General features: G+C 41.8%; 1 protein-coding gene across 1 annotated transcript in view; it reads left to right on the top strand.

Annotated features, from left to right (window-relative positions):
- The first annotated feature begins 8,697 nt into the window (after nt 1-8,697).
- NKD1 (NKD inhibitor of Wnt signaling pathway 1) overlaps nt 8,698-27,996 on the top strand; it is a 108,776-nt gene continuing 89,477 nt past the window's right edge. The window contains exons 1-3 of the mRNA XM_054640942.2: nt 8,698-9,155; nt 9,296-9,328; nt 9,645-9,802. Of these exons, the coding sequence (XP_054496917.1) occupies nt 9,131-9,155; nt 9,296-9,328; nt 9,645-9,802 (216 nt within the window). The 5' untranslated portion in view covers nt 8,698-9,130. The remainder of the gene's footprint in view (nt 9,156-9,295; nt 9,329-9,644; nt 9,803-27,996) is intronic.

Genomic DNA, 27,996 nt, shown 5'->3' on the forward strand with positions numbered 1-27,996 from the left:
ATCTGGTCCCAGCATTTTTCTGGACAGTATCTTTCTGCACAAGAGGGCTGATAACAGCAAGCCCTAGGACCGGAGCAGTAAGAAACTTTTTGTGGTGACATTCTAACTCCTTGCAGAAACAGAAAACACTCCTTGAAACATTCCACAGACCCACAACTACTCATACAAGAATGGCCTTAACACACCTGTAACTTACACAGTGACTGTGTTTGGTATGGTGACAGATCTGAGATCTCTCATGCTTTTGTACATCCTAATTGAACCTTGTGCAGCACAGTAGCATTTTGTTCCCTCTGATCTCCTGAGTGTTTTACAGTGCATAGCAAGCAGGAGTGTTCTCTTTGTGTTTAAAAAAAAGGAAAGCCACCTCTACCTTTGAGACCAGGAGGAAAAAGAACCTTAAAATCTTGCTCCATATGCACAAAGTGGAATGCATCTCAACTTTAGCTATCTACAATATCTTCACTTGATCTGGTCACCTGATCTCCCCTTATAGCCAAGGGAGGGGAATAACCTGTTCATCTGACCTATTTTAAATGTCTATATTAAGGTGAGACAAATCATGTCCTAATAGGTACTTTTAGAAGATGATTCATTTCAACTTCATAGAGACATATAAAATAGGTCACATGAATCACCCATTTCTCTACATTGACTGTAGAGGAAGATAAATTCTACCTAGTATATGTTCAGGAATTTGTATTTTTTAAAATCTAAATTTGGATTAATAAATAAGACACTGTTCTCTTATTGTGGGAATGTGGTCTTAGCCACAGTGACCCAGCCACAGCCCCATACCTGCCTCATGATACTGAAGGAGTCTTATAGGGAAAGGTTCTCTTAAGATATTGCAAGAGCCTTCTACAAGGGAGGCTGTGAGGAAACACAAGGTGTGTGGTTTATGTGCCTGAGTTCTTTCACTTGTCTGCCCTTTGGCTGCCAGAAGAGAGGCAAAAGGGAAAGCCTGCTCTGATGCACCCTGACTTTGCAGGATGCTGGCAGAAATGCTGCCTTGGTTAGACGTGGTCTGGCACTAGTTCAAAACCACCATGGCAAAATTATGAATGCCAGAAGAAGAATTGAGGGCTTGTTAGTTTTATGCAAATCCCGGAATTCCTGTAGCTTCTGTCATGTATTTGAAAATGCACAATGTAAAAGGACACGGAAAGTAGAACAGAGCAGCAAAGTGGATCTCCATGGGTTATCTTCATTCAAACTAATGCAGCCTATCTGAATGCAATAATTATGTCATTAATGCCATAACAAAATGTTGCAGAGGCCATGTATTGAGAACACAAATTAAATCAATGTGCAGTGTGTTTGGTAGAGTCTTGTAACGCTGATTGTTAATGGCAAAAAAAAGCTGAGAAATGTAAATTAAATGTTCAGAGTTTACTTGGTCATTTTGTATCTGTCCATCTGCCAGTCCTTCAGAAATTTCCATGTAGAAGTGAAGAAGACTTTCATTTTAAGTTCATTTAAGGTAGTGTCTTATCTGTATGAGTCAGTTTTGTGGCTCCTTTGGATGCACCTTGTAAGAAAAAACTTAAGTAAATTTTGAAAACAGAGCTGTTTTCCACAGCAACGTTTAGAGAATATAGGTAAGCAGCAAGGACAATTTAGATCAAGCTATGTGTGCTGTGCTGGTGGCCTCAATGCAGCTGAACTGCTTTAGTGATTTCTGTTTTCCTCACAAGGAATTCCTTGCACACAGGGTTCTGTCCGTGTCTCGTCACCCGGGGCGTGCGTGTGCTGTGCTGGGCAGTGCTGACATGCTCTGTGCTCCTGCTGTGTGCCTGCATCTCCCTGGGTCTGGGCCTGAAACGAGTCTGCTTCTGACTCAACAGCCTTGGTAAGCTGCACAAAGGCTGAGCACTGAGCCAGGACCGTGCTCAGCAGTTCACAGTTTGGATCTTTGTGTTGTGCTCTGGGTAATTCATCCCCAAGACTGTCTGTGGGCTACAGGCAGCTGGGCTCTGCTGGGTACTGCAGAGCACAAACACACACAGGGAAATGCAGAAGGGCAGTTTCTGTGCCTCAGCCCCTCACCTGTGTCAGCCTCTGTATTCCTGCTGCATCACAGGCTTTGTACCAACACCACTCCTGGGTGTGCACAGGGTACCTGTGGGGAAAAACAGTAGGAACATGATACATCATTCTCAACATGTAAACAACATCTAAAAAACCTGATTGCTTATGATTGCTTATTCTACCGAATCTTAATGTTCAAAAGAAGGCATTCTTTTATAGCCAAGTTTCTTTTAAAATGACAAAATACTTGTGGCAAGTTACTGGAGCCAGATTTGTACAGTGACATGGTGGTCCAGGCAGAGTTTTTAGAGTAAAGTTTTCTTTCCCAGTACGATATGGTTATAAGTGTTTGCCAAAACACTTTGGAATTGTTATAATTCATGCAGAGCTTGAAAGGTAGTTTTATTAACATTTTTCATCCTTTTCAGATATTTATTAAGTTAACACTTCTTACACTTACTTACTTGTAAGCACAGCACCAACCCTGTTTACTATAGCAACAGAACTTCAATAAACTTTATGTTTATTTAAAAAAAACCCAGCAAAACTAACATAGAAGTGCTGTGCTGAACCAGCATACATTGAATTCAAGCCTTTCACGTTTCATGAGAGTTTTGCAAATGCTATCATATTGGAAATCAGGCCTGGGTGACTGTCAATGTAGTTTCAAATATGCTGAAAATACTCCAGAGAGGGAACCTAAATACAAAATATAGGTGCAGATCCTCATTCTTACATTTTCTTCCCAAAGGTCATGGATTTGTTAACATGTGACAGTATAAGACTTTACCGCCCCATAGTTGTAAATAATGAGACAGTGATCAAGCAACTTTCTCCTTCCTCCACCCCTTGCTGTGGGTTGCCACTTTGTCAGAAGTGACTTCTACACAAGCAGTGTGCTTTGTGTGTAAGGTCTGACTGGTCCTACTTTGTTCCCATGCCAATTGTTTTCCCAGCAATAATTTTTCCTTTTTTCAGAAAGAAAAGCACCAGTGAATTACAAAATGAAAAATGAAAACAGAAATCCAGCTTCTTACAGTTTAAAAAACCCCAACAACATTGAGCAAGTAGCAGCAGAGTGGAGGAGCTCAGCTGGCTTATCTGACAGTAGCCATTTGCTTTAATGCAAGACATGTTTCTTTTGTCCATGTGCAGTGAGTATCCTCCAGAATGGATATGAAAAGTAATAGGGAATTGTATGATTTAATGGTGACCCTCGGTGCCATGCTTTGAACAGACCTATGATGTCTGTGTTGTCAGCTGTGGAGTGGGGCTCTCTTCAGTCATCAAAGCATTTTAGTGCAGTTTACAGTCTGTTGTTTACGTTATTGGCCAGTACTTTACTCTCCTGAATACAGTTTAACTATTCCACCGCCCCTGTGATGAGTATTCTTTTCGGCGGCAGCAGTCCTCACAGCCTTGGAACATTGTTTTTGGACACAAACATACACAAGTTATTAGAACACAAGATCAAAGGAGGTGTCCCACTGTCTTCTTTTCAATGCTCCCATTGTGTTTGTATGCTGAAGCCTGCTAGAGAGTTAGAACCAGAGAAGGGGGAGAGGGGGGAAGGAAACCTTTGTACAAAGGTACTTGTCACTGAGAGAAGCCCATAAAAGATGATGTGAGAAAAGACACCAGGTGGAGTATAAACCACCCTTATTGTTAAGAAATGCAAATAAAAATCCTCTCCTATATTAAAACTTTCTTACTTGTCATTTCTTAGATGCTAAAGGAAAGATTCTGATTATTGAAGTCATGGCAGTACTTTCTACTTTGCTTTTCTTTCTTTTTATGTGTAGTACACTATACATGATATGGAAAAAAGTTTTTTTTCCCTCTTTCTCTGCATATTGTTACAATTGTTAGCAAATTTCATCTCACCAAAATATCCACTGGAAAATGAAAACTCAGAAAAATCACACTTAAAAATATCTCAAGGATTCCCTTCTGTGGAGGACATCCATAGTTTTTGATTAGTAAATAAACTGCAAGTTCATTTTATTTGGATAGGAACAGCGTTTTCCTTGGGAAATCAATGACAGAAAAATTTGTGCTAATTTTGTATGATCTTTGAATTTCTTCTGGAGAATCTGCAATCAGATTCCAAGAAAACAGATTCTAGGTCCAACATCTGCTAAAATATACTGAAAAAGCCAATTGCTTCTAAATTGCTGGGAAAGCCCTGGCCCAGCTTCCTCAGATATAGAGAGATACATGGTAGAAGGAGCCTCACTAGTTTTAGGCAGCATCAACTGACTTTTTCACCCTTCCACTTTTCTGGTGAGCTGAAATCTGGATTACTGAGTTAGCTATGCAAAGGTCTTTGAGAGAGAACTTGCAGGACATAACAGGTGACAATTAGGAATTCACAAATCAAAGCATTTCTAAACTCAGGCCTTCACTGAAGGCAGTTGCTGATGAGGACTTTCAGAGTAATAGATGGAGCAAACAAAGATTAACCTGGCATGGATTCTTCTGTTTTAGGACTTCTAAGACTCATTTTCCTGAATACAATGGAAAGAAGAGGTGATACCACCTGAAAAGGAGTATTTTAGTGGAGGCAGTACAAAGGACAACTGGGTCTACTGGTGGTTGTGGAAAACAGCTCATCTACCAAATCAGCACTTGTCACCCTGAACTACCAGCCCTTAAACTCAATATCCATCTCTATCTGATGGGTTTTCTTGGCTCTGAAGAGAAGTGAAAGAAAAATTACTTTGATCATGAAAACTATATCCACTGGAGTATGGAGACACAGTGGTCTTACAGTCTGGGACTACAAAGTTTGCCAGGGTTTTCTCCAATCTTCACAGGTTCTCAGAAGATTTATAGGAGTAATCTTGAAGAAGGCCTGGAAAAATTTCTCATGGTACCTGAGCATGTGCAATATTTGGCAGGTGATGTAGTGAATGTGCTCATTTGTGATAGACATCTTTCTGCTGCACAGACACTGTTTGAACTTGCTGATCAGTCTTTCTTCCCCCTCTAGGGTCAGGGCAGTTGCTGACATCCAAGAAAAACCCGAGGAAAACCTGTGAAGCAAGTATGTTTGGAGTTGAAAGGATGCCACAGTGCAGACTCATGCCAAAGCTTTGAGGCAATAAGCTAAGGCTGCAAAGTTGCTAAAGCCAGGAGGTGCTAACATGCCTGATTGCAAAAATGCCTAAGGCAAAAGTAATGAAAAAACTGCCAAGACCAGAGGTACAAGGACAAAGGCCCAAAAGCTAAAACAGTGTCTTGTGACAGGCATCTCATTCATGTGTTGGGAATAAGCAGTCAAAGCACTCACGTGGTCACCAAACCAAAATTTAAATGTTCATAAAACGGTTTGTGGCCATAAATACATCAGCAGGGTAGTGATTGAGGCAACTGTTGGAGAGGTATCATTGCTGTGGGCAATTCTTTGTTGATGGAGTAAAAGGGGTTTGGTTGGAATGTGGTTGAAATGGGGGCTGAGTGTGGTTTGTGACCATCTGTGATTCTGAGAGTGATGAGGTTAAAAATTCTGTATCAGCTGGATCCTGGAAATATTAGGAGCTTACCTATGATCCATTGTCCCTGTCAATACTGCTGAGAGCACATATATGTTTTTCCTTCACAACTGAGCAACATTTTCTTAAAACACTTCTGTTCAATATGGATTTAGATTGTTTAATGTAGAGGAGGAACCACACAGTTTGCACTTTACTGCTTCTGTGTGCCTTTGATTTTGGGGTTTTTTTTAAGAATTACATGGGGCTTTTCAACTTTAAAAAACACATATCAACCCTCACTTATTCTGGAGGTAGTGTAGCATGACCAGCATGCCACTTCAGGTGGAAGAGAAGAGCACCCACCTGAGACTGTGGGAGGCCAATACCAGCCTTCTTTCATCTCCAGCTGGAGGGAACATGGCAGGAGAGTGCAAGAAAAGGAAGGAGATAAAGCAGAAGAACTGGAAAGCAGTATCTTACCACTACCCAGACAGGAAAATCAGTGTGGTGCTTTCATCTATCAGCTAACTCTTGCTATTGCAACTATTGTCATTAATTTTGCTATGCTATTGAATATTGAGAATGAATTCCTAGAATGGTCTTATTCACTTGTTCCTTAGCTAAGAAGCATTTCATATCATCAACTGCTTTATAGTACAGCAAGGTTCAAAAGGGTTTTCCATCTTCTGGAGAAGTGGAGTGTAGTCAGCCCTAATGAAAGGGCAATGAATAATACTCTATCTCATAGCTTTCGAACTTTAAGAATTCCACTGAGGTCACTGGGTTGGAGATCCTTTAATCATTAGTACTGTGAATGGTGTACTTGACTCTCATATTTTACTAGACGTCACTACTTAGCACACTTCTGGCCCCATGGAAGCAAAACCAAAAATCTTTGTATGCCTTGAGGTCCCTGTAGTTTGAGGATCATTATATACTGAGTCAAATCTTGAGGTTCCTGTTTAGTTGTTATACCATGATAAATTCTCCTGAAATCAACCAGAATTTGATGTCTGAGCAAAACCATGCTAAGAATCACAAGATTTGTCACTTTGAGAGTAGCTAAAACTTTCTCCCAGGTGGAGGAAGAATTAGTTGCAGTTGTGATTCATACCCAGAGTAATGTCACCAGCTTGTTATTGTGTTACTCCTGTGCCCAAGCAAGTCATGAATCCATTGCACATGGAGTCATTTACTGACATTTGTGATTCTTTTGTCAGATTTGCTCTCCTGTGTTGGTTCTGCAGGGTATGTCATCGACTGTAATGAGAAAGGGCTTGCTCTGAACTCTAACAAATGTTGCGTATGTGAAGGCAGTTGTGCACAAGAGCGGCTGTGTTCTGAACGCAAGTTCCTCGACACAAGTGGACCTCTGTAATCTGCTGTGAAAGAAAGCCAGGGCTTCTTCCCCTGCCCACTTCAGCAGACTTGCTGAACTTGAGACATTTCTAAGGCCTTGTTTTATTCCCAAGAGCTGAATGTGAGCACCATCTCACAAAATGAATGGATAGGCCGATCCCATTTGGGGTCACTTATACTAAGCTGTTCTCTATTTCTCATGAACAGTGAAGATAAGTGATATTCCAAATAAAATATTTGCTGATGAAGTTTTAAAGGGTACTTGTGTTTATGCCAACCTGAGGTATTAGGATTTAGAATTTCTTCATCTGGATCAGAAAATTTTTACAAGTTTTCCCAGTCGAAGTGAAGCTCATGCCCCAATGAACCGGCCTTATCTAAATAATTTTCTTCCCCTCTTTGACCTCCCCAAAACAAGAGACAATCTTCAAAGGAACAAATATGTCACCTAAATACGCAATATAAAAAATGGTCCAAACAAATTATTAAAATACATAAAAAAGAAATTCACAAAAGATGCATGTTATTAGCTATTTGACAAGCAATTGATGCTGTTGCAACGGCTGCATTTCACAATGCAAGGGCTTTCTTTGCTAGACAGATAAATAGTTGGAATAATGTGAGAAATGACTTTGCAATCATCCAAAGAACAATTTGGGTTGAAACGGTTCATTTAATGGCATTGCATTGGCTGTGCTGTGCAGTTGTTTCATACCAGACCTTCACCACATCCATGTGCTTTGGAATTCCTTCTAAAAATGAGCTCCAAGCCTGACCCTCTTCTCCCGGTCCCAATTCCCTGCAGAAGTGTTACTACATATGCTTTGAATCTTTTTTTCAGATGAGCTCCCAAGTCTAACTCCTTCCTCCCTGTGCTTGAAACATATGGATTTGAAAGCACAGATGTGGCCTTGAAGTTTTTTGGACCAGGCCCATCTGGGTCAAACCCTACATAGTTTGACTAGTAGTTTCTTGAGTGAAATTCTCAGAAGTCTTCATTTTTTCTTGTTCTGAATCTACTACGTACTCCCTTTTATCTCTCCTAGTTGAACTACAAGGATCTCCAGGGAGATGTGATTTTCATAAACAGAAATATAATGACCGGCCAAAAGAAGAAAGCAAATTTTTAATGACTGTGAGAACTATCTTTATGAAACAGCAAGTTTCCTTTTAGTTTATGCTCTATGTAAAAAATACACCATTCATAATTTGTAGAAGTAGGGGAGATTCTTTGTAAATCTCATCTACTTAACTAATAATGAAAAAAAGCTGAGAGAGACTTTGTCCTCCTGCTGCCAACATTTTGAATCACTGAGAAAGGGTTCCGGACCTGACCCTGAGAACTGCATTTTGGCATTAACAGTGACTTCATTAGGACCACTTGTGTGCGAAGGGATGCCCGTGAAAAACAATTTGCACGACTAAGTCAGCAGAACAACTGCTTTTCCAGACGCGCTGGCTTCCTCCGCGATCCGGATCCCGCGCGGTGGGGACCGGAGGGGCTCAGCAGCGCGCCCGGGTGCAGACAGGGCAGCCGGAGGCGGCGTGCGGGGTGCCCGGAGCCCCGGCAGCCCCGAGGGCGGCGGCGCGGCCCGCGGCGGAGCCCGGGGCCGGCCCGTGCGGGGCCGCGGCTGCTGCTCGGGGGCGCGGCCCGCGGGGCTCCGGCGGCTGCGGAGGGCGGCGCTGGCGGCGGCGGGGCCGGGCCGGGCCGAGCCGGGCCGGGCCGGGGGGCAGCGGGCGCCTTGTCCGCCCGGCGCCCCCGGGGCTGCGCGGAGCGGGGCCGGCCCCGCCGCCCGTGCCTGGCTGGAAGTGAAACGCGCCCCGGCTGCTCCTTTTTCTTTTTTCTTCTTCTTCTTCTTTTTTTTTTTTTTCTCTTTTTCCTTTTTGAGCCTCCAAAAGGCTCACTCGCCCCTTTCATCTGCCGCCGCGGCCCAATGGGAAGGCGGAGGCTGCCTGCAAGTGGTCTAATCTCAATGAGGTGTCAATCATGTTCCCCGGTGGGTGAAGTAAGGTCTTTTGTAACCGCCTCTGTCTTTGGGAAAGAGAGGAGAGAGGAGGAAGGCTGGAGCGGAGAGGGGGACGCCGGACCGTGCTGCAGGAGAGGAGCTGAGATTTGAGCTCGCTTGTGTGTTAGCAGGGAGAAGCGGAGCACATGGATTTCTAAACACGCTGGGATTTTATATATCTACAAAAAATAACAACAAGCGAACCTGACCCTACTGAAAACAGTCAAATGAATCGTAATTGCAGATCAATGCAGAGAGATGGGGAAACTTCATTCGAAACATGGTTAGTTCCTTTCACTTGCTACTTCCTTAGCCCCTTCCCTTTATTCGGATTTTACTCGGTTTGTTGCTGTGATTTTATTCTGGTGTCTAATGATCTTCCTTTATTATTTCCCTCACACACTTTCCTCCGGATCTGCCTAGCTGCCGTTTGTAAACCCAGAGAAAGTCCAGAAGGTAGGGATGGCTCCTCGCTGTTAGTAACTTTGAACGCCTTCCCCCGGTCCGGCCGCTGCCCCCGGCCCCCTGCCCTCTCCCCTCAACTTTCCGCCGCGCTTTGCTCTCTGCGCGGCCGCCCCGCTCCCAGCCCCGGTGTCAGTCCCGGCTCCAGCCCCGGTCCCGGCTCCAGCCCCGGTCCCGGCTCCAGCCCCGGTCCCGGCTCCAGCCCCAGCGCCAGTCCCGGCTCCAGCCCCAGCCCCGGCGCAGGGATGGCCGCGGGGGTCGGGCGGGCTCTGCGGGCGGCTCAGCGGCGGCATTGTCTCCTCTTTTCTAGGTGATAGTTTTGCGGTGAACGCCTCTCTGGCTCGCAGAGGGCTGGAGGACTGGATGGTGAAGCAGAAATACTCCGGGGGCAGCAGCAGCGGCGGCAGCAGCTCGGGACTCCAGCACGGCTGCCAGCACCGCGCCGTGTGCAGGCTCTCCAGCGCCAGGGTATGTCAGCTTCCTCGCTGCCCCCCCGCCCCTTCCCTTTGAAATACTGAAAGGCAAAAGCTCTTTCTACATCCCTCTTTCCCTCCCAAGGGGCGGTTGTGCAAAGGAAGGTTTTCTTTGCCCTAATGTTGCTCCGAGGCGCTGCCCCGTGGGTGGTTTCCTTCAGTCCTTTGATGAAGTTAGAAGCTGCAGAGCAAACTTGGTGAGGGTACAAAAGCCAGAGGAGTAAGGGAACCTGACTGCTGGTGTCTGGGCAGTACGATTAGAACAAAACCTTTCACAAACAGGACAAACAATCTCTGGGGAAAGCCCAGCACCCAGCCAGTGCGATAGCTTGTGAGCCCTGATTAGTGCACAAGTTTGCCTGTGACATTTTGGCAGTCAAGGAGAAGTCCCCGAAGAGTTACTGTTATTTATTTGCTCTTTGCTAATAACGTGAGGCTGACTTTGTCCACCAGAGTTACTGTGCCAGTTGCTTGTCCTGGCTGTTTCACTGGTCACTTTCAACCCCTTTAATCCTCCATGTAAAGCTGGGCTGGAGGAAACGTTTCAGTTGCCGTTTTCTTTTATTTATTTTTAATGTTGTCTCTTTAAACAAAGAGGCATGATGGGAGGTAAACAGACTTAACATTACTTAGATATGGTCCTCATAGTGTTTCAGGGTGTGATCCAGAGCTTATTGATGTTTACTGAAAGACTCCCATTGACTTTGGATCAAGCCCTGAAAGTTTCATCACTGGAAAGGTAACCTGAGAGATGGGGAGATTGGAATCTGTGCTTCCCAGCAAGCAGTGTGGCTTTGAAAGCACAAGCAGAGCCAGGGCCACCAAACCTCCTGCAGGCTCTTTGCTTTGTCAGCTACCAGTTGTATTGTCAGAAGCCTGGACTTCTTGTGCCTCAGGAAAATTCACTTGCAAGTCAAGAATGCTTCATTTTAGGTGGGATGTGTAAGTGAGGAGAAGATGTGTAGTATGGGAAAAGCTAATGAGGACATTTCATATTCCACCAGTATTGTATTTTGAGGAGCATAAATTGTGTGAGAGTCACTAGAAGTAAAGACAAAGGGGGTAAGATATTGCTTTGTTGTAACTGATGAATATAATCACCTTCAACTTGCAGGTATGATTGGTTGAAGTGATATTTATTGTGCTTTACTAGGAAACAATATATTCAAAGGAAGAAGTTCTCATTAACAATAGTACGTACTATGATACAGATGCAAAGAGTAAGAACACCTGTTTTTAATTATTTTCTAATTATCCCAGTTTTTCTAAGTTGTGTTTTTTTACATATGTTCTACCTTTCACATGTATGTTTTCTAGAAAAGAAGCTCAATTCACCAGACTAAACATAGATTTAATATAAGAGTTAAAGGTGAAAACTCTGCCTTTAGTTTGTGAAATGTATTTTCTTCCATAAAGATGATTTGCTTTCTGAAAAGAAGACAGCATCTTTTGTCAAAGGTCTTTTCTATTCACAACCCTCTTCAGTTGGCAGTTTGGTGAGGTCTACTCAGCTGGAATGACAGTAGAACAGTATTTCCCCTCTTACTCAAGAGGAAGTCCTCCTCTTGATGAATCAGCAATTAACAAGCCATTAACTAAATATTATTCTACAGTTTTAGTACATTATAAAACTGTAAATAGGTTTAAGTGTGTTTAAAAGCACTGTTCCCATGAGGCCTTTTACTGTCATCCTTATTGAGATGTTTCTGAATGTTCAAAAATATTTGCCATTTATTGCCTAATGTATTTGGTAGTATCTGTGTGCATGTATAGTCTGCTTGTTGATTTAGTTTAATTGTCATCCTGTCACAGGCACACTGTGACAGCTACATTAAAGTTCTTTTAAAATACAAACTTTTGGAATATGGAAGGATGCATTTCTAATCCTACATTGGAACCAGATGTGCCATATGTACAGTCATTTTGACAAGGATTATGGAGTCACAGCTATTGACTCCATAACTGAGGCTGCATGGCTGCTTCTCTTCTGAGATCTCTTTGATCTCTTGTATAATTATACCAAGATACAAAGGGAATTGTAGCCTAACCTCTTGGTTCTTTGGTCTCCTCAAGATGTAGAAATACTAGTTTCTTCTGCTAATGGTTAGTCACGGGGTTGTGTGGGACAGTGGTGTAGACCCCAATAGTGTACTAGTGTTGCACTTGAATTTACCTTACTGCACTGAATCTTCTCCTTACTGCTTCAAAATTCATACTAAAATGTTCAATAAGCTTACAAGGCTCTGTGGAATGTTGCAGTTTTATTGTGTCACAGCTGAAACTGTGACTTCTCAGTAAAACATAAATTTTTTTCTTCCAAAATAGATCCCAAGTTACTGTGTTTGTGACTTATGGCAGAAAGAGCTAGATCAGACATTGATGAAAATATCTGCATTCACAGAAACATACAGCTGTGTTAAAAAAATAATTAGGTCCTAGAAATAATTTTCCTAGTAGGAATCCTTAACCAGATCTTTGTTGATGATGGTTTTGTTAGTATGTAGGGCCTATTTGGTGAGATTCAGTTTACTTCCAAAGACCTGTTGATGGGAGAGAAGAGCACCTAGCCTCAAGAACTCCCAAGACTGATAATGCAAAATTTGAATAATTTTAATCAAAACTTGGATGTGATAGTACAATTTGATTTATTTTACTGTCTACAGGCCAAAAATCCTGTCTTAGTTGTAGTTGGAAGGCTGTTTCTCTCAAGAACAGGCAGTGAATTGTTCTGCTCAAGTTAGTCATCCAGGGGAGATGACACTGAAGTTCAGGCAATTCATGCAGTATTTTACAAGAGGAATGAGTGACTAATACAGGAAAGCAGTAAAGTTTCATTTGTAGTCCTCTCTAGAATGATTGAATTTACAATTGTCATGGAGGGGAGGTCTTTACATCACTCAAGGATAGTTCCATTATACGACACCTTTCCTTCTGAGCAGAAGTTCTGAGAGTTTCTCAGTTGGAGAAGACTTCCCTCAGCTGATGCGTTGTCCCTGTCGTGTCCTGTCCATCTGTCTCTCCCCTCCAATTCACTGGAAGAACAGTAATTAGCGTTCTGTGCTCTGGGAGGGCTCTGCTGGTGGATGGTTGGGTGAAGGTGTGGGCCAGGGAGGGAGCCTGGCGGGGCGAGCGCTGTACGGGGTGGGGGCTCCGAGCTCATTAAACCATTGCCACCCGCCCGGCAGGGGCTGCTCTGCTCCAAGGGTTTTAATGACTCCAAGGGCCGGGGCTGGCCTGCAGCTTCCACACTGTGGGGGATTAAAGGGAAAAGGAATTCTGTTGCATCCATGAGAAAAGTATGAGGTCCAGAGTCATCTTCTGGTTTCAAAGCTAATTGAAACCACTGAGGCTGTAAATCTGCTAGCAACTGAATACACTTCTTTTGCTGCTTTATGAATGAGTTAACTTGTATCCAGAAAGGTTTTTCTGATACTGTGGATTATCCTGTATAATTCTTAAGCTTAAATTTATTCAGTGTGTTTACTTTTACAAACTATTTTTGGAAATCAACATTGTTTGCAAATATTCATGTATTTATTTATTTAACTGAGAAACGGTTCTGTGCTAGAGGGGGGAATATTAAATATGACATTTGCTTAGTTCCATTTACTTTTATCTTCAAAGCCATAAGAAATTTTACTAGGGTCTTGTGCGTCTCATTGACATCTGTGCTTGGGAGTGGAAAAAATATCCTATTTTTAATTAGATTTCAAACCAACTCTCAGTGAGCCACATTGTAGGTAATCATTTTAGGTAAAATAGAAATGAATTTAGCTTACCAGTTCCACTGGGCTTGTTGGTACTAGTGATCCCCATGTTCAACCCTAATTGATATTAATTAGAGTTGAGTATCTGGTTTGGGACTGACACAGTATGAAATTCTGAGGCGCATCAGTCCTTCAGAGGTGGGGCTTGTTCTCCATTTGTTCTGTGCCTGTAACTGCCAGTGACATTAATGGGCATTCCTTGCATGGCTGAGAGGAGACAACACCAGTGTCAACTTCACTGCTCCTCTAGTATGATCAATCTTAAATTAAAAAAGAAGCCCTTCCCAGTCCCCCACTGTTAAATAGTGTGTGTGTGCATATTAAAAATATATCACCTTGCAGAAGACACAGCTGTAGGTCATTCATCCAAAATGAAAATACTAAACAGAAATGAGACTTTTTAGTGCTATGTATATAGTATGGCTTAAAGGCTGTTGCAATGCAAGATTTAATTGCAGCACTACTTTGGGGTCATTTCATGGGTAAAGTGACATTTGAAACACTGCCTTCTTACTGGTATGGTGACAAGAGCAATGAAAGTTTCCTTGGATGTTATCTTGTTCTTGCTTGAAGTGATCTTTTTAACTGAAATATTTTCAAGTCCATTAATCTCAGTACTATATAAATAATTATTTTTATTGACTCTGAAGATTAAAATAAACAACAGACCCAGCAGTTCTCAATATTGGTATGACTACAAAGTATTTTAGTACACAAAAATATTGTTTATGGCATTTAAAATAAAATTACCAAACTTTGTATTGAGGGAGAGAAAAGCAGAATCTTATTTAGTGTTGAAATTTGGTGCCAACAAACCAAGATAATTTAATTAGTGGTGTACATAGTATATCTTGACAGCTCTGGTTTGGGAAAATTATAATATGAATATTAACAATCAAAGAGTCTCTGAAAGTATTAGTGCCATGGTGATGAGATTAGTGAATTGGCCAATACTGTAGCAGAAAGCTGGATTCCAAGGGAATTATCCTTGAATGATACCAGTTGGTGCAATTAAAAGCCACAATTCAGTTGCCATATGGAAAGTGTTAGGCATCCTTATATGGTTTCAAAGCTATGTGCCAGAGGTTAAATTGACATATGAAGAAAAGCATAAATTAAATATTTTTGTATTATGAAATTAAAAGTTGACTTTGCCTGAGCCATATGGAGGAGGTAGATGGAAGACTGTCTGTATTTCATCAGGGCTTGTTTTATAGGTGTTTCAGATTTAATGTGGTGCACTTTTAATTTGCCATGTTGATTGGAAAGCTGAATGGCCCATGAAGTTTCTGCAAACAATCTCATTAAAGGAACTCTTTTTTTTGATCTCTAACAACCCTCTTTCTCCCACCCCCGCCAAAGTGGAGTTACTTAGGTTGGTGTTTGTAAGAAGAAAACATATTCACTGTAGTAGCTGGGTCAAATCCTCATCTATGTCTCTTGAGCTCCTGATAGTCCCTGTTGGCTTAGTGAAACTTTAATTCTTCTGAATGAGAAGGCCTTGGTTGTGGAGTGTATTTTCTTCTGTAATCTGGGATGAAAAGTAGCAACAATATGTTATATTCTTTAATATCTTAACTGTAAATAATGCAGTCCAGACTTCACACTAAAACTTTAGTTATAACAAAAAAGGGACGTTTATAGCACATGATTTTCGACATAGGGGAATGTTCTTTACAGCAGCATTCATTAACAGAAGGGTTTTCTATAGGTTTTGGGATCTGTAATAAGACCCAAGAGGAGCTCAATAAGTAGCTATTTGTATGCACCCTTCAGAAGAAGATCTCAGTTGACTTTTATGGTTTCTTTTGAGTTGAGTTATGAACAGAGGAAAGAGAAGTCTCTTGAGTACTGAAACTTTGTAGGAGTTAGTTTTTCCAAAGTTGGGGAAATAATTGTTCAGTGATGATATTTAAATCAGAATGGAACATTGCTCCCAGTGCTGCAGATGTTGGCCTTTATAGAAATCCTTGCAGACGGATTTTGCTTCGTGAATGTCAGCATCAAACCTTGGTTGGAAAGCAAATGGTAGATGTTCAGACATATGAAATACTTGAAGTTGTTTTTTTGTTGGTTTTTTTTTAATGGAACTACTTTTTCTTCATATACCAGTTACTTCGAATACTTGTGAGTTATCTATAAATATCACATCGTTTGAAATCTTTTCATGGAAAATGAGGTAAAGTTTTAGTTAAAAAAATTAATGTGAAGGAAGGGTCAAATATACTTTCTCTGTGAATTTATTTAGTCATATCTGCCAACATTGGCAGCAAAACTAAGCCTGTATTTACTCCTACAGAGTAACTACAGCTATGGGAGACTGAGTTGGACTGTATTGCATTCAAGAATTATTAACAAAGTTCCAAATGCAAAATCTTCATTGTGTCTGATTTTTGAGCCAGCAAAGCGTGTTTGTATTGCAGTATCTCATGACATTTCTCATTGCAGTGGTGGAAAGCCAGTGGTGTTAGCTGTGGTGAAAGGGCTGTGCTGGCTTTTAGTGTAAGCTAAGAGAAAGGGGAAATGATTTGTGTACCTTCAATCACTGCTCCCCTGGAGTCTCTGCAAGGGGTACTGCTGTACAAGGCATTAACTTTCTGTAGGCTTCTGAATTTATTGTCATAAGAGAAATATGGCATGTTTTTTGTTGCCCTGTAACCTGGTGTCCACTGTTTAATGAGGTGATCCATTGGCTTGCCATGGGACTTGGCTTTCCAACAGGCTTTTGTGTGTAAGCAAGTGTTCAGCTGGATTCCCTAATCTCTTTGTGTCTCACATCACCTGATAGGTGCCCATCATACCTCAGGAGTACTTGTGGTTTAGCCATACAGAATTTAATTGTTTAAGGAATGCTGCAGTGTCTTTTGGGGAAGTCCTGTAGCACTTTCAGAAAAGGAGGCTGAGAGGGGACCTCATCAATGTCTATCAGTATCTGGAGGGAGGGTGTCAAGAGGCTGGAGCCTGGCTCTGCTTGGTAGCGCTAAGGATTAGGAGAAGAAATAACTGGAAGAAACTGATGCACAGAAATTTCCACCTGAACATGAGGAAGAACTTTCTTCTTGTGCAGTGACCAAGCCCTGGAACAGATTTTCCAAGAGGCTGTGGAGTCTCCCTTCACTGGAGAGATTCAAGAACCTTCTGGACACAATCTTGTGGCCTGTGCCTGGGGATGGCCTTGATGGAGCAGGGAGATTGGATCAGATGACCCAGATGATGTGGTCCCTTCCAGCCTGAACCACTCTCCACTCTGCAATTCTGTGGTTTGGCCTATTGCATTTTATAGGACAATAAATGATCCTATTGTTTTGGTCCGTAAAACTTCTGGTGGTATAAATCTTTTTGCTCCTCTGATGACCTGACAGTGGCCACAGGAGACTGAAATGCCATCAGTGCCTGAGAAGCTCCTCAATGGCCAAAAAGAGCCCTGTAAAAATACACCTAAAGGGTCCCAGCAGACACCAACCCCTCAGCAGGGGGAGCAGAAGACCCTGTGGTTCCTTGGTTCAAATCAAGGTCCCTGCCAAACGTTCATGAAAAGTAGTTGTTCCTTAAACCTAGGGCTATTGTTATTAAAGTTTAATACTTGTGAACAAGACTTATCAGGCAAGCAGTGTTTCTGCTTTTTGTCCATGCTCCAATAATTGGTAATTTTGTCCATTAACCCTCCTCAGTCTGAGAATTCAGTGGACTCTGAAACTCATTGAGTTGACTGATGGGGTTTGGGTGTCTCGATTACACCTTGAAAGGGAACATCTACCAGCCTTGCTTTCAGTTTGAGTGGGTTTGGATTTAAATGCAGGCTCAGTGGCTCTTGTTTCTTGTGTCATTTGCAATGAGAATGCCTTGAGAATGTGAGGTCCTCCCTTAAATTCAGTTATGTTTTGAGCAAAATTTGCAGCATAGGACGTTTCATGTGTCTGGAATTTTAGCCATGTATCCTTGGACTTCTGACTAACAAATGCAGGCAGTGTATGTTGCTTTAGCTCAGAGGTGGATTGGCATGTGGTCAGAACAGTCTGTGCACTGTCCACCCAGAGAAATACTTTGTATTTTGCGATTAGGGTGGAATTTAATGCATTTGGGGGCATTACTGTGGCAGCTTTAAAGGGATTAAGTATATTGAGGTTCCTATTAAAGTATAACATTGTGATTCAAGATCTGTGAAAGAAAATCATGCATGGGTGTTTGATCTTGGGGTGCAGCCACACATGCTGTGAGGCATAAAATAAGGGGATAGACTCAGTAGGGAAGTGACAGAACAAAGTACCGTCTTGCAGGAGAAATGGGATTTGGGAGCAGCCTCGGATCTTTTGATCCACACTCTGATGCGGATGATGAGTGGTACGGAGGTGACAGATTTGTCTTGGGGGAGGAAGGAGAACGGTGGGTAGTGTGTCACATTGCCCTCGGAGATAGTTTGCTGTCTGATTCCCCAAAGATTTGATAGCGGTAGGTAAGGACTAAGCTGCTTCTTGTCCTATCTTAAAAATCTTTCATACTTCCAGGACAGTTAGTTTCAAGAGAGTTGGGTAAAGAGGGTAGTAGCTGTAAGGCTAAGCCTTGTGCCTTGTGTGAATAGGAAGAACAAATGCCTGTTTAGGGGAGTGGGGATTTTCTCAGAGCAGAGTCCCAGCCCTGAGCTCACAGAATAACAAGCAGTCTCTGTATTGCGTAAGATGCTGCGGTTAAGCCTGTATCAGTGTTTCTGTAATAAACTGCTCTTTTTGAAACAATAAATAATAATTTTGCCTGTGAACTCTCCAAGTCTCTCTCTGTTCGTGTAGCGTACGTGTGTATACACTACGGACACTCATTCCCCTGTAAAGAGAGAACATCACAGCCTAGCAAACAGAATATCTGTCATTCCAGCTGAGCAAAGGTCTAAGGCAATAACCCAAAATATCCTGGAAGAAATTCTAAAAAGCATTGAAGAAATCAATCGTCTGATCCTAGAGGAAGGTCTTTGATGTGCTCCTGGTAAGTTTATACTGGGAGCCTGCCTATTTATGGTCAGCCATAGACTTTCTATATGAAAAGTGGATCAAATAATTTCATAAGCTCCTGCTGTAAAAAAAGATGGTTGATAATTTTCTAAAGCATACACACTGTTTAAATGTAGATTGTGGCTTTTAGCAGAAGGCCAGGTGGGGAGGAAAGGCTTTTCAAAACAAGTACCTACAGGAAAATAAATAATACTTTGATATTTTTTCCCATGGAAAAACTGTGCCTCATTTAGCCATCCTGAATATTTAATTTTATTTTGAGGATAAACTTCATAGGTTATCTCAGTTAAAGCCACTTCTATTTATGCAAAGCTTATGTGCAAGGTCTTGTTCCTGATGTGGATATATATGTAAAAGGAGTTTTTTCAAATCCCATAAATAAATTACATTTAAATGTATATTTTTAACTAACTCAGTGCAGTTAGGTAAGACTGTTTCTATATTTTTTTTAAATTCTGCATTATCTCTGTGATGCTTTGATGCAAAAGTCCCTCAGTAATGGAGGGGAAGTTTCTCATTGGTTTTTAGTGGTTTTGTATTGGGTTCTCTGCCACATCAGTGGAAGATGAGGGAAGGTTCACGAGACTAATATTCTTTTAATCTGGCAGCTACATTGCTGGTATAATGGCAGCGTATTTTCCCCTGCAGATGCAGTTTATCTGATCATTTTATGACAGGTTCACAAAAGTTTTTCCCAGCTGTACTGCCACTTAAATTCCCATTTGTAATTAGCAATGTAATTTTCCAGATAGGTTTAAAAAGCATGTTTTGAAAGAGGCTATTCCCACAGCACTGCTTAATACCCATTAAAATGCCACATTTTTATTGTATGAAGGTGTTTTTTTATGTAATTAGGTTGGTTTGTTAAAGTATTGAACCACAGTCTCATTTTTTTTTCTTCTACTCTAAGGGTGTTTTCAATCATTTATTTATGACTAATAGGAAGCACACAAAATCTTTAAATCTGGACTAATGCACAGCATAAAGAAGTAAATGAGATCTCTTCCTGTGTAAGCTATTGTACAGGGCTTTACTTTGAAAAACAGTTGCTCTTTGACTGCAACGTGGTGATGTGTAACAGTAAAGAAAGAAAAAAAAAAACCCTAGCATTTGGAAAGCAAGTATTGTATTCATTGATGCTATATAGACTTTACTGGAATTTGGTCATCAGCCTTACCATGCCACTGAGTGTCTGATTTCTTTTTTTTTTTTTATGCCATACAGGAAAAAAAAAAAAAAAAAAGTTGTGAGAACTCTGTACTGAAATTCAAAAGTAAGGCACATTGAAGTCGCTCTGTGTCCTTGGGCATTTGCTGCTATCCAGGAGGGACCAGCTAGACTGCAGCATGCAGGTGTTTGTGCTTATTCATTAAACACACATATGTTCAAATACAGAACAAACCTCTGCTAAAACAATCGGCCCTTAATCTATGGCCACCTCTGATTTTCCCCTTTTTGGAAAGACAGAAACCAAAGTGGGAAGCCCCCTAGATTTGTCAGTAATTGAATAACAGACAATGGGTAATGTCCTGTGGGAGAAGCAGAAAGGCTGTGAGGTCCCTTATTAGCTCTGCCAGAGTAATCTGACCCTCCTCATGTGTTTCTGATGGCAGCACTGGCAGTCCTGCCTCCTCAAAAATGAGGGGAATTTCACTACCACTGGGGAAAGTAGGAAAGCTTGTCAAACACAGAAGAGTAGAATGGTTAGATGAGAAAAATGCTAATGATGTGCCTTTAGGGGTATGTTTTAAGGAAGGAGTGTGCAGTCTGAGTGTCTCCTGATGCAGCAGGAACCCTGTCCAAAGGCAGGGGTGAGGCTTGCTCCTTCCACAGTCTCAACTGCCATGGGCTCTAGTCAAGCTCATCTGCTACTGCACATCAATTCCAGTATCCAGCAGTGTGAGGATTGGACAGCCACTGCTGCCTTCAGTTAGAGACTCTTCTGAGAGGCACTCCAGCCCGAGAGTGCCAGATCAGGGGGTGGATGTGCTTTAAATTGGGCTGGCACAGCTCACTGGTGCTAGGGGGGGCTGGGTGCTAATAGCTGATGGCAGAGCCGGGCAGAGGGAGCTGCCTTTGCTGGAAAAGTCTTCTGATGTCCAGTCTTATCTGTGTGTAGGTGGGAGAGGAAAAACCCCTTGTGTTACCTGGACTTAGCCTTCCACAGCCAAGCATCTTCCTTCCCTGCCAAGGGTGATGAGCAGCATTCTGTGTCATGCCTGGCTGCATTCCTGACTCTGCTGTGCCTTGTGCAGCTTTGCAGTGGCCCTTCTTGCAGGGTGATGCCTTCCCTCTGTGTCAGCACTGCCGTGGCCAGGGACAGTCGCCTTTCTTCTGCTGACCAAGGTCTGCTTGTGGCTCGTTTCCCCAAACTTCACATGCTGGAGCTGCCTGCCTGTGCTGTACAGAGAGGGAAAGGTACATGCTTTGCCATGCAGTTTTGTGACCGTGCTGTTGATAGGAGGGATTTTGGAGTGAGTGATCTTGGTGGAGTAGAAAGGGTTACGTTGTTGAAGTTGCCCAGGCGCCAATCCACTGGCACACCGCAGGTGATCTCGAGTGAATGTTGTTTAAAGCGCCTGTCCCACGGCTTCACAAATGTGCTCTGACCAGAGGATGTTTTTCTAACTTCAAAGGGCTTCTCAGGCTGGCTCGGTGCCTCACAGACTGAGTCCACAATTCCTCTCTGCTCATGATGTGTTCTAACCATGTGTGATTTTTTTGGTATGTGATGTTTTCTTAAAGAGGCATTGACCTGTGTTCAAGTGAAACTTGCTCTTAAGCTTGTAAACACAAACTTGTCGTGTGGGCAGTTTTCATCTGAACTTGATGTATGTTGTTGTTTTTTTTTTCAAGAGCAAGAATAGATATCAAAAGGAGGGATAATTTATAGGGAAGGGAAAAAAAAAAGAAATAAACTTGCAGCAGCCTTTTGAGTTGCACCATCCAGAGTCTTTTCCTTGAAGATCAAAGCGTGTGTCCTTTGCTGGCCATAAGGAGAAGAGCGTGTTCCCACCTGGGCACTGTGAGTGTTACAGTGGCTGCTTTGTCTCAAATGTGCCTCTGCACAAGGAGAGTGCAGAGGGGAAAGCAAGGCACAGAGGAGTAGAAAGCAGAAAGAACTTAGGACACTTGTGAATGACCTGATTTTTTTTCTTTTCTTCTCTCCTTCTTTAACAATGTTATATTAAATTAAACTTTTAGGAACATGTTTGTATGTTTTTAAATATTTAAGGTTTCTTTTCCTTCTGTAGTACCTTGTAGTAGAGTTTTTTGAGGGAGACTACATTTGCTTTTTAGCAGTGTGAATTAGAAATGGCTGAGATTTTGTAGGCCAAATCCTTTTGCTATTGAAGTTCAGTAATTCTCTGTTAATTCTGCTGAGAGCAGGATTAGGCCCTGAAATATCTTCTGAGGTACACTCTGCTACATTAGCTGTGGTTGTGGATCTGGGAAGGTTTAGTTAGTGTTTAGTGTTTCACTTAAGTTGCACTGGTGGACACTATTTTTTGCAATGTTTTTTTCATTTAGTAAGTCTAGAAGAAGTAGGCTAGTTTGAGGTTTCAAAGTAACAATTCTTACTTTGCTGTTATTGCTATTATTGATGGGTCTGACTTTTTAAAAAAACCCCAAAACCAACAGAAAACACAGCAGCAAAACAAACTCTTTCTTCAAAGAAACCAATACCTTGTAAGCCAGACCATAATACTTTCTGTTTGGCAAGGGATTAGGAAGTATCATCTGCTGTGGGAGTAAAACACCACACTGTGAATGGCATGCCGTGAACAATGTATCTCAGCTGTGCAATGAAGGTTTGCTCCTCTTGAGTAACAGGACTGCAAACTAGCACTTAATAATTAATCCAGCTTTCAGATGCAGCTTGATCCCAAGGTCTTCATCCAGATGAAATCCTGGAGAAGTTAGTGATGTCTGGGACCTAAGCCCTGGCAGCAAATAACCTGTGCTGCCCTGCCATCCCATGGCTATCAACAGGAACCATCCCACCACGTTTATTTTGGCTGGTTTTAAAGCAGGTGGCCAGAATGAGTTCCTAGTTTCAAAGTCACAGCTGCTGCTTTGAAATTGTGTAAGAAGGGCTTTGGTTTCTTAACACAAAATAACTGAGCTGCTGTTTAGTATTAGAGCATCATTATTCTGGGAAATGCACTCTTCGTTTTAAAAATATCTTCCCTATGGAAGTTGAAAGTTTATACCTCATGATTCTAAGGTCAAAGAGCTGAAATGGTTCCTTGTTTGACTGATGATTGTAAATACTTAAGAATTGCTCAGTGACTTGAAATGAGTGGAGGTAGTATTAAAATTGATAGCAGTATTAGAAACACAGAATTACTGCAGGGATCTCTTGTTTGTTGGCATTAAGTAAATTAGGGGAGGACTGTTTTGGGCAACTATAATTAAAGATTTTTCTCCTTTAACTGGATGTCTTTATGGGAGTTCTTCCTAAAATATATGTTTATCATTAAATCAATTAAAAGACCAAATAGACTTTATACCATCACAGTAATGATGTAGTGATTAAGTAGAAGGAAATGTTCCATTACAAATCCCCATTTTGTCTCCTTGTAAAATTTTATTTTAAAATGAACCATCTTGGGTGACTTTTTCAGTAGCGTCAGCAACAGTGTCAGCAGAATGGTGAATTTGTGTCACTGGAAGTATAAAGAGAATTCATGAAGGAGTTTGTGTTAAGCATAGTTTTCTTTTTTATAAAAAAGGATTCTATTCACTGTGGTTTTTTTTCTTCTTTTGTATTCCTTCCCACCTTATGATATTATAATGTTTTTTGCCTACTTTCAAAATTTCAAGATATATATTTATAAAAAATATATGTCATGTAAGCCTTTTTCTAGTGTAAGAGAAAGTACATTTTATGCAAGGTACACAGCATGGGGCTTTCTGGGCCTTCAATCTCATTTGATCCCGTCTCACAAGAAATGCATCAAACAGGAATGAGCAAAATGCAATCCCCTCAGACTGGGTGAAAATGTTCTCCTAAGAAAGGAGATGAGAGAGGGCTGGTGAGAGGAAAGGCTTGACCTCTCCACTGAAAAAAGCAAGTGGACAGAGGAGGGAGTGCATCTTCAACTTATGTAAACAGGCTTAGTAAAGGATGGAAAGGGCAAAATTAGGGTACTGGGGACACAGTCGAAGAAATGAGTCTGTATGCATGCAATATATCAAAATCATTGACTTGGTTGTTAAGGGGAGGAGGTGAGAATAAGCACATCAGAAGTACAGCCACTACAGATGGGATATCTGGGCTGTGCCCCTTTTTGTTTCAATCATAAAATAATTTTTTGTATTTTCTTGGGACTGAAATTTCTAGTAGCTCAGTCTGCTGGGAACTGCATGTTCTAGTGCAGCACTTCTCAGAGTTATCCATTTGCGCATGGTGCTGGACCATGTTTTATATTCAGGTGTGTGTGGCAAAAGATCCCTCGGGGTTAAAGCTGTCTGTGGTTCAGACACAGGCTCTGATAACAGCATGGGCCTCTCCTAACTGGGCTGCTGGTGATGCCCCTTGGGTCTCTGCTTAGTGGTTGGGATTTTCATGGCTAGGATGTCAGTCCTGTGGTACTTAAGGAGGTGGGGTAATAGGTTAAACACAGCTTTCTTAAGCTCTCTGGATTGCAAGGCAGGTAGGCTTTGAAGTCATCTGAGATTAGCAGACTGGTCTGGGCTGGCATGTGGAGCTGGGAGGTGTTTGTGATGTGGGTGGCCAGGGATGGATAGGCACTGCTGTGGTGCTGCCTGAAACTCTGAATTTATGGTTTAAGAGTGAGATTCAGGAGCCATGCATCTAGTCCAGACCCTAGCTTCAAGTGTCTGTTTTTTCTAAAGTTGTTCATATCTTCACAGAGACCCAAAATAGCTAAACACTTGCCACTCATTTAGTCTCATTTATCTTCTCTTAGAACCTACTGGTTTTATCCACTTTTTCCCACCTTCCCCATCAGAGAAATATTTATAGTTCATTAAGAACTTCAATGTCAGCTGTACTCTTAATTCATTGCTATGTTTTTATGAACAAGCCAAGTATTTATCACCTACTTTCCTGAGCAAAGTAAGAATGAAAAAGAATGTTTGAATTCTCCTTGAAGTTTATATAATCTCCCCTTGCAAAATAGCCCAACCTCTTACATTGTTTCTTTTGATCTACTGTAATCTTCCTAAAATGTTTCTGAAAGGGGCCTTTCTGAACTGTCCAGCTCTCGTTACAATCCAGTGGCTCAAGAAGTCTAATTCTAAAAAGTTTTTCTTAATCAAAGCAGTTCTGACATATAGAGAGAAAAGATATTGTACTTCTCAGTCATGCTGGTGAGACTTTGGACAAGGGTGTAGAAGGTGGTGAGAGGGATGTGTCTTTCATGTATGAGGTGAATCTCCACTCTCATGGAGGCCTGTCCAAGGATTTGTGCATACAAGTGATGTGGACTTCCTGCTCTTGGCTCTACCCTGCTCTTAGTGATGCATATAAAGTCAGGGCAAGGTTAATAGGAATGTAGGGACAGAGTATGGCTGGCATGTGTGTCAATAGAATAGGTATAAAATACAGCATGAGGAGAATGCCAGACTTCCACTACTGATACTAAGTGAAACTGATTACAGAGACATAACTAAATTGGGAAGGAAAAGGTTTGACTGAAGACAAGCTCTGATGCACCAGTTAGACTGGAAGCTTTGCAAGGAGATGAAGTTTTTCTGGTGTTTGCTTGAATAATGAAATTACCCTCTCTTGAAGGTTATTCTCTGGAGCAGCAGAGTGTGTACATGAGTGAAATGCATGTCAAAATGTTTACAAAGAACTGAAGTGGGGTGGTGAGTCAAAGCAGTAAGCTTTTCTTTGCACTGGCTTTGTAATGGAGAGCCTTATAATGAGGGTGAACTATGCCTCGGATCCGGCGGGCTTTTGTGCTATGTGGAGCACAAAGTGGGGCAGGTTTACAGGTTAATTAACACCTCTTCCCTCCTGCTTTGGTGCTGTCTGTGATGCATCACCCACGGTCATGTTTAAACGGCCTGATGGTGACTGATGGTTAGTGACTGATGGTTAGTGATGGGTACTCCCAAGCTTTTTAGTTGGTCCTGCTAAATTCCCTGCTGCAAATGTAATTTGTTCTTTTAAACAATAGAGAGCACAGCTAAATATATGGTGCTGAAGAGGCACTTACTGTCCTGTCAGCCTGGCTGCAGTGAGCACACTCCCAGAGCTGCATGTTGCAGCCAGGCACATCCCAGTCTGTAGCTTCCCTGCTCCCCACTCCTTGTAAATATGGAGAGAATTCAGGAATATTCTGCCTGTCTAAAGAGGATTTTATGGCATCTCAATCCCTATTATTATGTATTTAAGGATGATTTCTCTGAATATTGAATTGTAAGGATGGTTTTAATCTTGCAGCTCTCTTTGGTTTTGGAGAATTTGGTCAGTCTGGCTGGAATCAGGGTTCTTAGTCTGTGTGTTAGATATGGGCATTTATTGTTGTTTTCAGGGTTTTTTCCCCCTCTCCCTTTGGACACTGAAAGCTGTCTTTGCTACCTATGGCCCACAGATCACACTTTCTCAGTACTTGCCCTGTGCTTCCTTTCCCTCTCAGTTCCTCAGGCCTCAAAATGTGCTGGATACTTATATTTTAACAGCTGTTGCCTTTCCTCTAGCTCGATTTAAATGCTACATTCTTCAGAAACTGAGTCTGGGGGGGAGAAACAAAGCCACGTGGTGGTCTAACTAGCAGGGTGTGCATTTGGTGTGGAACACCAGGAATCCTTTGCAATCATGGGGTGTCTAGCACACCAAACTAGCACTTGAGGCAAGGACACACCATATCTACTGAATAACCACACCTTGCTCTGCTGTACACATGGCTAACATAAAACATGTGTAGCATGTGCATATTTCTGGAGCTTAAAGAATTTCTCCTCAAATCTCCTACTTCCTTACTTGCCTGGTTTTGAGTGGAAAGACAATGGAGCATAGCCCAGCTCATGAGCAGAATCATTTAGGGAAGAGGACAGTGCAGAGGCAGTGCTGGCTGTGTTACTTGAGGCAGAGTGGAAATTGGAAAGGAAACTGTGATTCAGTGAATCACAGTCATCTCTCAGACAGCTCCAGGGCAGTGCAGCTCTCTGCTGCTGCCTTGCTCACAGTGGATTACAGGGTCATAATACAGCCCACTATGCTGAAGCAGAAAAGCAGTAAATTCATCCTCAGGAGCTGCTTTATGTTGTCTAGAAATGAGGAATTCCTCTGTAAGAATGTAATACTTTTTATCCAACTTCCCAATTCCCATGCTTCAGCAGTATATTTATCTTCACCATTTTCATGCTGTGAATAGAGGGAGGTCAAGAAACTTGTATAAAGGACTTCCTTTGCAGCCAGTGATATGTGCACTGTAGCATTCTATAAAGTTAACAGGGATTAAGGTGAATGGCCACGTGAGCAAGGGAGGCATCCCATCAGGAAATATGTCTATTTCTGTGTAGCAACTAAAGCAATACTATCTACAGACTTTGAATCAAAGGTTTGGACAGCTAAACAAAGCTCATCCCCCAAGATGTACTATTAAACTCATTTCCTGTGTATGGAACAAATATTTTAGGAGATTCTAAAAGCATTTTCCAGCCATTGTTAAGAGAGGAGTTGGGGTGTGAGTTATAAAATTCAGATCTGCTTTCAGACTTTCACCATATTTGTGGTTTTTGGTTTGAGCCTGTGTCTAGTTAGCAGGGATATGAACGTTAAAATTCACCCATGTGGCTTGAGAGATGTTCTCTGCTAGTAGTGCAAGTCTCACTTTTTCAGCATGTCTTTGTTTTAGAAAAGATTTCTTTCTGCTGCAGTCAGATCCTTTCTTTTACTAGGCAAATTCTGAATATTCAGGCAAAAAAGGACAACTAGTCTAGTAGAGCAGAAAATGTACCATTAATTGTCTGTTAAAAATAATGCTTCTCTCATATATTCTCTTGAAGTGAAAACTTGTATGTTCTTACAGAGAAGAAAGTAAATGTCCTGTCATGCTATCTTCTTGGGAAAGCTTTTCTTTCTTTGTTTCAGTTTGACAGCCCAATACATTTAATTACTCAAGTAATTGAAATTAATTGTTAGATGGTAAAGGGTTAAACTAAACATGAACATCCTTGGTTTTGGAGAACTTTTAACAGGGAAGAGGAACACTAAGAAACTCTCTAAGCTGCCTGCTCAGATCTGTTAAGCTGGGTCTGACTCAGTGATGTGTTTGTAGAGGGAGAGGTTAGGAATTAAATCTGAATTCTCTTCAGAAGACATGATTTATGAATGGCAGTGAGAATCATGTACCCAAAAGTGAACAGGAAAATCAGCTGGGCACAGAAGATGCTTTCCCCTGGGCTGTCACCCATTGTATCTGTAGCCTGGTGTGTGA

This window comes from Agelaius phoeniceus, chromosome 12, assembly GCF_051311805.1.
Source record: "Agelaius phoeniceus isolate bAgePho1 chromosome 12, bAgePho1.hap1, whole genome shotgun sequence".
NCBI classification, from domain to species: domain Eukaryota; kingdom Metazoa; phylum Chordata; class Aves; order Passeriformes; family Icteridae; genus Agelaius; species Agelaius phoeniceus.